General features: G+C 31.5%; 1 protein-coding gene across 1 annotated transcript in view; it reads left to right on the top strand.

Moving 5' to 3' along the window:
• The window catches only part of dve (SATB1_N and homeodomain domain-containing protein dve), a gene marked incomplete in the record, with an annotated part of 161,152 nt that overhangs the window by 17,549 nt on the left and 129,362 nt on the right, over nucleotides 1-14,241 (top strand). The window contains 1 exon segment of the mRNA XM_067047484.1: nucleotides 11,931-12,057. Coding sequence (XP_066903585.1) covers nucleotides 11,931-12,057 — 127 coding nt within the window.

Genomic DNA, 14,241 nt, shown 5'->3' on the forward strand with positions numbered 1-14,241 from the left:
GGTAGTGGATACCTGATGGATAGCTGGGTGCCCTACTACATGCCCCGCCCATTTTAACCTCCTTCCCATGTTGTCGGGCTATCCCTTTGGTAAATGATAAGTAAAGAAAAAATTTCTAAAATAATTAATACCCTATTATATATAAAAGTCTGAACGTATGTAAATTAGGAGATGTTACGGATTGGGAATTTATTTGCAGACGATATTTCGAAATATTAGCTTAAAACGGGAAGGAGAGACTTCGAGATAGAGCAATATTTAAAAAGCCCCTGAAATCGAAAAGCGGCATCAAAGTATCGAGTAGGTTGGTCGATGAACGACATATCACAATCTCACAAGAGGAGATCGTAACGCTAAAAAAAAGGCCATCCTTCCCCGCCCGACCCGCCCCGCTAAACCCCCGGAGAGCGAGGGCCCTATATCACTTTCGAAATATTAGCTTAAAACGGGAAGGAGAGACTTTGAGATAGAGCAAAATATTTAAAAAGCCCCTGAAATCGAAAAACGACATCAACAAAAGTTCGCCCAAACGCCTTCTGATTAGTGCCTGAAAATCACGGGAGGAGTAGACTAGAAATCCAAGCAAAATTGTACCAATTAGTCCAAATAACTTTCCACACACTTGCACAGGCGGTAATTTTCCATAGCTTGACAAATGCGTTGCGGTGTCTTAACATGGCATCACTTGATGCCTCTTTAATGTGCCGGCATTTTCTTATTTTCATAAGTCTTTAAATCGTTGCTGAGAACTATAGAAAAGATGACTTAAAAAACAAACTTTAATTTCTTTAAATATGGAATTTAGGCCAATCGCCTCACAGTGCGGTGGTCACAGTCAGGTTTCCTAAGTCTTTTTATCTTATAATAATGAAATTACGCTGAATTTTTATCGAATAAATAAAAAAACAATTTTAATTTCTTTGTGAGTAATTAATTTGAAGATTATAACATGAGTGAGATTATTTTTATGAAGATGTTCCGGGTGGCAGTCAAGAAAGATATACAAAATATTAGAAAAAACTATTAGTATCCAACGTTTCCACGCATTTCGTAGGGCTTCATCGGGATTAAATACAAGCTAAGTTTTTTGTGTGATTTACTGTTAATAATATTTTTGGATTTTTAAAATCAAAACTATGTTTTAGTTGTATGCTATTTTAGGCTGTGGTGTATACATTTTTTCAATTACAAATATGTTTTTTAAATAGAGCTATTGATAAATTAGTTTTAACCACTTAAGTCGACAGGTTTTTTAGACTCCAACCTGAACCTACAAATAGTTATAACAAAGATGTCCCAACAGAAAGCTTTCTAGTAATAAACACATGGTAACAGCTTTACGACTCCCCGTAACTGGTAAAAAAATCCCAACTGTCAGCCTTAGGTGTGAACGATTGTAAATTTTTTTTTCTCCCCCCATTTATTGCCCTAAGCCTTTCTAACCTCCCAGGATAACTCAGGCAGGTACCTTATCCTTAGGTTGGTTGTGATTTCACCCTTGTTTGTAAAATTTATGGCTTTATTTATTTCTTACTGTCCATTATTGTAAATAAAGGAATCAATTCATTCAGTAAAAAAATACCTTAAAATTGTAGTGGTACTTTGAACGTTTTAGGTTTCTAATTATCTTATGATTAATGGAGGTTTTCTACGAAAAAGATAGGGGGAGTGGCTAAAATGACAGCATATATATTTTTTTTTAACTGTAAAATTTATTTTTCAGTTTAACTCTTATACTTTGCACATTTCAGTTTTAGTTTAAGAAATAAGAGGTAACAATTTGTTATTTTACATATCTTACTTAATTAATATTATCATTATTGAGAGAACGGTCCGAGTGCTGTTAAAAGAACTCAAATAGTAAGAAAACTATGTAATGTAATGGTTCGTCCCAACTTTTCAGGGCATCATCAGGGCTAAAAAAAAGTAGGAACTACCTTAAATCAACTATTTCTATTTGATAACACAACACTGCGATACAGAAAACAAAACATGGTATGCACTCCATCGGAATTAGTGGGATCTTTGCATTTCTTCCTCGTGGACATTTCCTCTGGCGATATCGAACAGAAGTTATTAAGGTCCGTGAAAGATGGCCGACTGCTGGAGCCTGATAGCAGTTTCCTCCCAAGATAAGCCCCATCCCACCCCGATAATGTCCAGTCCCTAGATATCCGGCTTCTCCTCTTGTTTTTTTTTTTTATTATTATTATTCAAAACGTTCCCTTTTTTTCCTGCTATTCCTGTTCCTATTTTCTTGGCTGCTCGAACAGATTGTCGCCTGGAAAAATCCCAGAGATAATCTGGGGTCAGCCGTTATCCTAGTCTAGGCCTTGGCAGCTGGGACTAGCCTAATCTATGATAGTAAAAATAGTGTTATCATCGGTTCGCTTTCGTATTTTCTAATATTATTTGATTCAATTAGCTGTAGTGAAAATTTTCTCCATTCTTTACTTTCCTTCATCCAGAAATAATTCGATTACACTGCGATTTTCATAAAATTGATTTTATCCCGTGTCGAAACAACTAATGAGCTTTAATATGATTAAATTAAATACCGATGACGATGTTAGTCAAGTAATTTAATAATTATTAAACATCGTAAATCCTAAATTTAACTTATTTATTGTAGAAAGATAGTCTGAGTGGCGGTTAATAAAGGTACAAAATAGTAGATAAAAATATTTAATGCGAAACCAATGTTTCGCCATACTTTGCAGGATTTTGACAAGATTTTGAGAAAGTAAGAAAATATGCAAAAAATAATAGAAAGCTTAAGTTAAGGAATTAAAAATATAAGTGTATATATACTTCCTTAACGCTGTGATTTATTAATAATTTCTAAATAAAGGAAATTAAAAAGTAAGTTAATTTTCTCTACACCGAAATAATAATACGAAAAATCTTCCAGTCACTGAATCTAAGTTATTATCAAAATTTATTTTCGATGTTGCAGCTTTTCTAATCTATAAATTTAAATCTTTAGATTTAATTTTTCTGAAATAAAAATAATTAATGAAAAATGTTTAAATAATATTAAATATTCACTGAAGGTGTGTAAAACAAATAAAAGTGATCACTGACTTAGTCAAATGGGGTCTGAAGGGTCAGAACCCCCCCTCCCTTTCCACAAAGTTTCAAACTGTCACTTATTCTTACCTGAAAACAAAAAAAATTATATAAACCTATTTTTATATTATTTCATAAATAGTATGCATTAGATTAAAAATTATGTCATATATTTCTCAAGAACTGGGTCTATGTATGAAATTTTGCTCGGATTCCCAGTTTGGCCAATTCAGTAATGTTGTTCTGTATAATCATTTTATTTTTTTTTTAATACTCCTATATTCATAACTATTAAATACTTTAGATGTATATCTGGGCCTAATTGTGGAATTTCGGGGGCGGAATGGGTAAGTGATTGAAGACTCTACGTAATATTTTTAGATTACTGGAATATTGAGTGTGGCTGAAGGGGGGTGAGCTACTCTAACCTCAAAATCTAAAATAATGAATATACTTCCTACGTACACTTCAAAACATAACAAGCTAAAATAAAATAAATAAATAATGAACCTCCTTTTCTTAAAATTTACAATTTTTAACATAACCTCTTCGTCCACTTACAACTTTAATTATTTTTGGTACTATGTAGTAATTCTAACAAATATAGGAAACATTTCAAGGAGGTGTAGAGTCCTGGACACTCCCTCTGAACCAAACTATCTCTTTTCCTCTCACCTTCCCAGAGGAAATTAAGGATTAAAATCTCTTAAATTTTTCACTCAATTTTTTTTTTTTCAAGAATCAAATAAACATAATAAATAAATAAAAAATTGAGAGTAAATTATTTAGTAGTTGGGTTAGTATCTAGTAGCTGGGTCCTTTGTTGTGAGAGAGACATTGACACGGGCCGTGTCCTAATGAAGGCAATTATCTGATCGGCCAAGATATTGCTGGTGACCTTCTTCTGTAACAAGCGGATACCCACAGATAGCCATCTAAAGCGGTCCTCCGAGTCCAACTCGGGCTGGATAACGTCCAAACGACATGCTCCAGGGAACGTATATATTTCTATATAAGGTCGTCCATTCTTGTACTTATTAATTATAAAATTAATTTTTATAAATTTATTTTGTTTCATTGTTTCGTGTCGAATTATCCATAAATTAAACATGCTTCTTTCACAGTATGAAAATCTTTCATCAGAATTATTCATCAGTCCGTTTACATGTCGTGTTCCAATACATGCTTTAAATTCAACTCTAACCACCTTGTTTAATTATCAGATACATATATTAGGGCTGACTGTCCAGTAACTTCTTAATATTTAAAATGAAATCCCAATATTTATCTGTATCAAAGGCAGAATACTTAAAATTATGATCGTCTAGGAAAGTAATACGATTAAAAATAACAAAAGTTCAAAAAAAAAAAATCCTTATTCTATAATATATTTTAAACCCAACTTATATATGTATGATTACAAAATTAACAATAATATTTATAATCATAATAATTATATAATACACAATGAAAACATAAAACTAATAGCAGGTATATTTAAATAAATTTTACTCAAATTTATCTTATTAAAAATGCTAATATTATTTTAATAATTTAGATTCAATTGTCTGGAAAAGTTATATAATTATTTTATAAGTTGAAGAAAAAAAAGTGTATATCATTTATACTTCGCAAAATTTTGGGACCATCGCACAATCATGAGGAATACTAATCAGGATTTACAATAATTATATTTATGATACAATATCATTTCCCCTGATTTAGTCAACATTCTAAAAAATTACAATAATATATCTTAGGCTTATAATTGAAAAAAACATTAATTTAACATTTTCTAGTTGAGTTATTTGGTTTTATCAGTCTAAAATGTTAAAAAGATTAAACTCAAAAGAATTTATTAATATCATAATAATTTACTTATAAAAAGTAAAATTACTATTCCATAAAAATATATACACATCACCAAATTTCTTTAACTTCAATTTTTGACTTAGTTTATTTCACTTGTAAAACGACGATATTGTTGTCTACGAATGTATATTATTATTTATATACAACCTGGATTTCCTCTACGAACAAATGCAATATGCTCATTACAATTTTAAAAGAGAATGATATATTAATCATTGATTTGATATATTATGGTATTTGAAAACAGGTTAAAAATAGAAAGTTGGATTTAAAAACGTATTTAATGTTTCCTAATTCCTGGTCTTTAATTTAATCTTTGACATAACTCAATCAATCAATCTTTAACACCTCTATGAACTAAAACTCGAAGTTTCTCGAGAATCCTAATGAATTTGTTCTTAATAGGAGGTGATCAGTCTTAAATTCTTAGTGGTATATAAATACAATTTTATATAATAATATGATGATTTTTAAAACAAATTACGTTAATTTACATTACATTTGCTGGATGAATTAATTAAACAAATTAATTTCTAATCTTATCTCATTGTCGTGGCGATAGCGAGCTGAGTGTTGCCAACCCAACTGCCTCCTTAATCGTTCCAGTAATTGAGAAATATGAGATAATGTCTCTCGACGTCAATGTCCATTTCCTTCCTTATTCCTGATTAAACTCTGATGTGGGGAAATAGGACACCATGGAGGAAACATGGCGGGCTTTTCCAGATCGACCAAGATAAGGAGTTTTTCAAACGGGTCTTGAAAATGAAAAGCAGTGCCATCTTTATGAGTGACCAGGGCAACGCGATCCATGAGGCCTCTAACTCCCATAATCGATAGTACTACTTGTAAACCAACTGTGAACAGTCACAGTTTTCGTCATTTTTTAAACTAATAAAACAGTCTGTTACTAGTTTTTGCTTTACCCAGAAGATGTGTGGCATTTTTTTAAAGCCAGAAAACAGTAGTTCCGTCCACCAGTGCCGTCTTTTACCCATTATCCTCTTAGACTTATTTACTGTTTTTTTTTTACTAGATTAAATGAAATGGTTACTCTCCAAAACTATGTCTTAAAGCTCTTCAACACAATAACAGTTTTTTTTTTTACCTATAAGTACTTTCGTGACAGTAAGAAAGTGCGATACTGGGACAGAGTATCCCACTTTCCATACGTTGATTTGTTGTGTCTGCTGACAGTAAACAAATCAAAAATTGGTGTTTGTATGAATGACAGTCAATAACTATTTCAGTTTCCGCTCATCATCATTGCTGTTATGATAAAAAAAAAACAATATATGAGAATCTATTTACTACTCAATTGGTGTTACAGATAAGATATGACGATGCGACAGTTCACTATCATGTTTTATGCCCACATCATGTAACGTAATAGTAACTTCAGGTTCTGTCAACTACCAAAGCAGACTTGATTCTATTAAATGATTTTTTTATTCAGTTTAATTTTTTAAAAAAGACGTTATGAGTAGTCCATTAAAGTCGGTAAACATACTTTTTTTAGGAAACAGGAAATCATATTCGACTTTATCGTCGTCTTTAATACAATATTAAAGTCCTTTAATAATACATATCTTTAATTGATTGGAAAAGATGGTCGGGGGGTGTGGTCAGCAAAGGAACAACATAAATAAACAAAAAATAATTATTTATGCCGACGTTTCAACCTGATTTTCAGGTCTTCATCAAGGAGTTGTAGGCAGAGATAGTATATAGTAGGTAGATATAGTATAATCTATACCGTTCATCTGATTGTGATGTTCAGGAGTTTTCAGGGAAGATTAAATGCTGACCTTATTTTTTCGGTAAAAAAATAAAGTTATTAAACAAATTAAGCGTTTTTGCCGCTTAGCTCAAAAAGTATACACGGTATATATGATGTGGATTTGTTGAAAATAATGCGATTTTTTTTTAAATATAAGAAGATGGTCAGGATTGCGGTCAAAAAAAGATTACATAGTTTAAAACTATTTTAATGTCCGACGTTTCGTTCCACTATGCAGGGCTTCATCAGAGCTGTTCAAAGCGAACGGATGGACAGCCATTTTTTTTTTCAATAGAAATCAATGACCAATATAATGCGGAAATTTTGGGCCATAAAATTTTATTTTCCGATTTCAACTGTCTCCATCTATATTAATATAGTTACCATGTTATCACTTCATGAATATATTAATTTATATTAAAGTTTCAATTAATGTATATTCCTCCTTAAATATAGCAATAGCGAAAATTTCCGGATCTGCAAGTAAAAAATTTTAAAAAAAACTTTTGTCAGATTTGTAACTATTAAAGCAAAGATTAATCATCTCTTTTTCGGTCCCATGGAAAGGCACTCTCGAGTTTTCACGAACTACGAATTCTCTGAGGCTCTCTCGAGACTGATAGTGGATACTGTTGACAATATCGGTTGCGTGCTTCGGCCACAATGCAGCTAAGCCTGGAATATCTTAACGGTCATAGAAATGCCAAGTAAGGGGACTTATACATAACCGGCTATTAACAACTGATTGCGGTATAAACCACTCTCAATTGGACCATCAACGGTTATCAAATAGAACTATCCATTCTGTCCTGATAGGACTGTCATGTGGGAACGGTCTTAATCAATAAACATCTCTGCATGAGGAATGAGTCAAGAGAGATAGGGGCTAAGCCATAATTACATCGGGTTAAAAACTGGATGGAATTGTGTTAAGTGCGACTCTCTCCCACGTGGGAGATCAACGAGGGTCAACTCGCCCCTGACGTCAGGCCCGGCCCCATCCGGGTACCAGCCGCTGCTACGGGGGAATCTTTATCTCCCGCTTCGGGGAAAGTTATATTAAGCCTTTTCAGGAAAGTTACAGAAGAAAAAGAATATTATCTATTATCCATTACTCTAGGATAGAATGATTTTCCCCCTATATCACCAAAAGCTGGTTTATTAAAATAATATAATTTAAAATATGAAATAAATTGAGAATACGGACTTAGACAGTGCGAAGAACATAATAATACGATAAAAGCATGGCATAGGAGTAGACAGATAATAATTATGTATATTATACTTTAAATATAAAAAACAAATTGGTTTTTCTAGCTGATTTTACAAAATGGGTATAATTAATAATATATGGAATGAGGAATACAGGGTGAAATGCTGATAATGGATGCTTTGAAGTATCGAGCGAGTTCCCGAGGATTACCCGATCCAAGGATTAAGGATTACCTATAGCCGGGATTAAATCTCCAGTGATAATCTCCCTCCCTTTCCGACTCCAAAGCACTCATCTCTCCTTTTTTTTATTTTATCTTCTAGCTTGGCCGCTCCTGGATCAGAACAAGTACAACTTAGTCTTACTCTTTGGAAAAACTTTATTTTAAATTCTATTCAATATCACATATGTTTTATGTGCATATATTATCTTTCCGAGTGATCAAATATTTAAAAATTAACCTCATCTTGATATTCGGAATTCCTTAATCTCTTTAGTTTCTTGAACGTCTTCTATAATGTAATAGCTCTTTGGAATCATTTAATACATTTGTGGATACATAAATTAGACATTTTATTTATTATTTTTATATATTCTTATAAAATACTTCTTAGTTAACTCGAAATAATATGACAAAACCTATAAGGCACTCCTGCCCTCCAATATAACTTTTGATACTTTTCAATTATAATAGCGTCTCTCTAGAATAATAATTTATCTCATGTTAAAATATAAAAGAAGAATTGGAATAAATCGAAATTACCTATCATCTCATTTAGCAGAATTCATGTGGCGCACTCAACTTAGAGAAAAAGATACTTTTGGGGAATATGCCCCCCCCCTCACATTTGAATAGAATTCAAGATGAATATGAAAATGGAGTCATTTAGTGGGAGAAACAAGAAGTAAGCTATGTACTGCTTTAGAGTGAAGAGGTAACAGAGACAAGTGAACACAGGCTGTCTAGGGTAATTAGCAGTTAACTATTTCTAAGGATGAGCGAATTGGTTAATCAACATCACCAGGCAGGGAACGAAACCAGGATGAAGGAACTAAAGAACACAGCAGAACAAGTTCTCAATATAAATCAAAACAAAATCAACAGCAAGTAATTGTAAACTAACTATCAAAATTAATATCTAACACAATAATACAAATTGTAATCATCTTTGGCAAGCCATAATCAATTGTCATTAATCATCGAAAATAGAGGCATTTTATTGTGTTCAGCATAGTTATAATTTATAAAAACAGTCCACTTCTTTAATTTGGTAATATCCCCCAACCTTTACTCCGGGGAATACCTAATTTAAACACAAATTTTAGTTAGTCAAAAAAAGTTTAGTTAGAAATACAATTGGTTTTGTTCACATAAACACGTGTGTTTTTCCTACTATTTTTTATGGCAATACTATAATTAAAATTTATATAAACCCACTAGTTTCTAACCTTGCTTCCTCTTCCATTCCTGGCAATCCTCCGTGGCGCCTGAAAAGAAGATGGCCTCGTGACCTTATATTGTAAAATGTTTTTAGAGTTCTACTACTGGGTAGTTTCTCTACATGCTGTATCATATCGTTATCATTATGTCATTATGATCAAATTTACTTGTTGTATGTTTTATACAGTTGTAAATATCAATAAATAAAAAAAAACATTTATATTACTTTCCTCAGGAAATCATAACATCAAAAATGATTAATCAGGAACAAAATAACTACTTACACCAACATAAATTTGATTTTTTATCTTTCAAAATGTGCAAATTCGAGCAGTAATCCCAAAACGTGCATTATAAAACAAGTACAAATATAACGCCCATTTCAAGATTCGAATTTGTGTCGATGTTTGGCTTAATTTCTAGCTAAGGTACTATTTATTGCATGAAAATCCGGCCTCCAGTGATGAAAAAAAAGTCAATTATTTCACCCAATTACTTTAGTAAAAACTATGCATAATTAATAGTCAAAATTTATGAGTCTGCAAAGTCTAGTTAGGCGAAATAAAAAAATGGCCGCTATTTCAAAATTTTTCTTTTAGACCTCCATATCTTTGAAACTACCAACAAAACTAGAAAACATAATAGAACATCATTTAAAGTAGAGTAAATTTGCTAAAATATGAGCCCTAATAGACCTATCAATGTTTGATAATTACCGAGATACAATTTTTTTTAAATCAATATTTCGTAACAAAATAACGAAAAATCAATTAGTTAGTGAATGTATTTAGGGAAATCTATATCTTTGTAATAGTAGAAGTACTAGTTTTCATGATATTTGCAAAAATAAATACACCAAAAGTTTATTTATAATTGTTCAGAAAATTTTTTTGAATGAAAAACTAATTTTTTTACTAACGTTTAGAAACAACCGCCATTTTTTATTCCCTCTAACTAGATTTGGCAGAATCATCAATTTTGACTGATAATTATGCATAGTTTTCATTAATGTAATAAAAAAAAATTGGATTAAATAACTGACTTTTATCTTCTCTTGGACTGTTGTACTGTGAGGACAAATCATAGTTACATACATCTTGAAACAAGACAAATACTGTCAACGTCATTTTTTTTTTTTTTTTTCTTTTTTGACAACCTTGTCTTGAGAAGACATCTCATTAAAACTGCCGTAGCACCGCGTCATCCTTGTTTGTGAAATAATGTGGTCCATGGAACCACAAAGTCAAAACCTACACTCATTGTTTTCCTGCTCATGGCAGTGTGACAGCCACGGATAAAACTGGGTACCTCAACCGTTAAGTCGCTATTAACCGTGTTCTGGTTAAACAATCAAATATAAAAAGGTATTAGGGGCGATGGTCACGGTGAGCGGGTCCGGAAATGTCGTTAGATCGGCCCGCGAGAATTCAAACTGTGTCTCCTTTATCGAAATTATCTGCTCCTCTCGTTAAATTTATTCCAAGAGTTATTCGACCGCAACCTGATTTCGACTGAATTATTCTCATTATTTTTGCCAATTTAATAGAAAAGGAAACACGGCGGAAAATATTTCGTTATCTAACGGGATAAAATATATATATATTCTTATATACCAGTCACAATTCATTTAAAAATGTATTTCATTTGCAGGCTAATTGCCCATGTCATATAATAAAACATAAATTCTCAATGTAAAAACTATTCTTTTAAAATCTTTTCTGTTCTTATCTTGACACGTCAACAATACTAACAACCTAATTTATTATTTTATTTTCCGATTTTTTCGAAAATTTGCATTTAAGGGTTTCTTAAGGTGCTAAAAATGAATATCAACTTTGTTTCACTCCTAAAAAAATTTACCACACTTTAATATAAATAAAGTCGGTTGTTATGAATTTTTTTCAATATTGTACTAATATTGAAGCACAATGAGGGTTATTATTTAAAAAATAATTATATTACTAAATTGTAATAATAAACTATACTACAATAATTATAAGAAACTATCAATTGTGTTTATTCAATTAAGTCCATATACATCTTTAAATATAGCAATAGGGAAGCATTGTCGGTTCAGCTTGTGTCTGATAAGAAAAAGTCACTTATGATCCTAATATATAGTTGCACTTTCGGTTGGTGCATTATAAAAAAAAAGATACTGTATCTGCTCTCGATATCTAATTTTAAGAAGAATGAAGGTAAAAAATTCACATAAGTGTAAAATATGTCATCTATAAATAAAATATTAAATCAATATAATAAGAACTGATTAAATAATAAAATAATAACCTACTAACATCAATACGAATAGTTAGTTTTATAGTAGGTGATAAACAATAAAGTAGTTAATGATTTTTATTTTATCATAGTTTAATAAAATCTTTTATTATTATAGATATTGTATATTTTTGCGTATTACATTCCACCGTTGCTTAAGCAGATCTGGCTTATCACCACTTTTATTATTTTTTTTTTTTTACTATAAAGTAATAATATTTATTACTTGATTAATAATATTTATATTTGATTATTAATAATAATATTTATGATTATAGCAAAGTGAGCCGCTGGAGCTGACAACGCGTGAGAAAAGCGAGCGGTGCGAGGAGCCAACTAACGTCCTCAGCCCCCGACCACCCCCATCAACTCCACCAACTCCATACGAAGACGGACTGCCGCCTGGTAAGTCATACATTATTTATTTAGTTTTATGTATTATCTTTATTTAACAAAAAATATTTAGTATTAAGAGTGTTTAATGTGACCATTGCATTTATACGAATTATTAATATATGCGTATGTATTTAATTAAAATACGTTTAATATATGCGAAAACATATATTACATTAGTAGAAGAGTTTTACTCATGTCAGTCACTCCCAAGCATATTATTAAAATTCCCAATAATGTAAATCGATAAAGGCAACACTGGTAAGATGCAGAAAACACGTAGTCCTGTCAGTTTTTAATATACGTCTTTAGTTACTTCCAGGATATAATTAATAAAAAGCAATTCATAGGTTTTGCTTTTGAAATCAGTAAACAATCACTTCTTGAGAATTTGTGAATTTTAGTCCTTAAAATAAACAGTCTTGCGGTGTTATGAAGAAAATATCAATCCTTATTTATTTATTTTGGAAGAAGATAGTTGGACTGTATGAAGGCGGTCAACAAAGTTATCAAAAAACTATTATTGTTAACCAACGTTTCGCTCCACTTTGCAGGGCTTTGTCAGGGCTAAATAAGAAAACAAGATAAAAATATTTTAGAATTAACAGAACATTAAAAATGTTTTTTTAACAGAAAAAAAAACTTAACGAGCTCTCAGACAAAGCTGCCAGAGAGGCACTCACGCTCCCTGGCCGAGGCACCGCCGTTCTTACCCCATCTGAACTCAGTACACCCCTTAAATTACAAATATTAGAAAAATGGCAGGCCAAGTGGGATGAAAGCTCTCTGAGTAAATTAAAAGAAATAAAACGATTAGTAAAACCATGGTCAACATCCTACCGCAACAGCCGCAGGGAGGAAGTTGCTCTAACCCGCTTGAGAGTCATACTCTCCTCTCGCACTCTCACCTGATCAGAAAACTGCCACGTCCAACGTGCAAATATTGTCAGTCCATTCTTACGATTAGACATATTTTTGAAGAATGTACTCACTATTTGCCAACAATAAACAGGATAGGACTGACCCCAAATTTATCAGAAGCTCTAACAGATGAGGAAGCTAAAGTTACATTAGTGTTAAAATTTTTAAAAGCACATCGCCTTCTTTATACTTTATAACTATTATTCTAATTTATTATTATCTTATTATTATAACTTATCATGCCACAGTCGTTGATGACCAGAGGGTTTTAGGCTTTTAAGGAACAATCAACAACAACAAAAATAAAAAACATTTCAAAACAATTGTTAAGTTTATAAAGTATATAAAGAAAAAAAATAAAAATAATAAATATTAATAATAACAATATGTGAGGAAATATACATGTTAATATACTAATATATAGACACATAGATTGTAAAAGACTACTCATTAAAACTAGTTTTAAATATGGTAAAGAGGTAGACGTATAAAGTAAAACAGGTAAGTGGTGTAGATATTGTATAGGTGAGGTATAGTGATATGTTAAAAGGGATATTAAGAAATGACATAAAGATGAACAATAACCATAATAACCTGATAAGAATGAAGTTCTGCTGTCATATTAAGAACTTATATCACACCTAGTTATATTTATTAACAACTGGTCACCAATCTACCAATCTGTGTATCTTCTTGATAATTTTTGAATTTTAGTGCTTAAAATAAAATGTGAAGGGGTGTCATCAAGAAAATATCAATGAATCATCATTTATTTAATTTAAACTTGTTTGAATACATTGAACTGATGATCCTCGTTAATAATATTGAAAGATGATGTCTCCAAGTTGAGCGTACAAATCAAAGCCAATAACTGGGTGCAGCTGAACCACTAATAAAAGAAGTATCTTTGATGATTCGTTATGAATGAAAAAAACTCACATGTGGGCTGTGATAGTTAAAAAATCCCTAATGTGATCAGTGGTTGTCGTTTGGATTTCAATATGTCCGTATCTTCTGCGGGTTCTTTTATTATCTGCTCTGGGAGATTGCAGAGGCCTGGATGATATAATATTCATAGAAATATTTGTCATAAAGTCATTTTAATATATTCTAAGAAAAAAAGTCTTAGTAATAGAAGAAAAATATATGAAGTGTGATCAAGAAGTGAAAGTAATATATAGAAGAAATGATAAAAGTAACAGATAGAAGAATGTGATCACAAAATCGTATCATAAGATAGAATATAATACAGCTTAATCTCGGCAATGCGAACTA

The sequence above is a fragment of the Halyomorpha halys genome, unplaced genomic scaffold, assembly GCF_000696795.3.
Source record: "Halyomorpha halys isolate HHAL.00 unplaced genomic scaffold, Hhal_1.1 Scaffold405.1, whole genome shotgun sequence".
Lineage (NCBI taxonomy): Eukaryota > Metazoa > Arthropoda > Insecta > Hemiptera > Pentatomidae > Halyomorpha > Halyomorpha halys.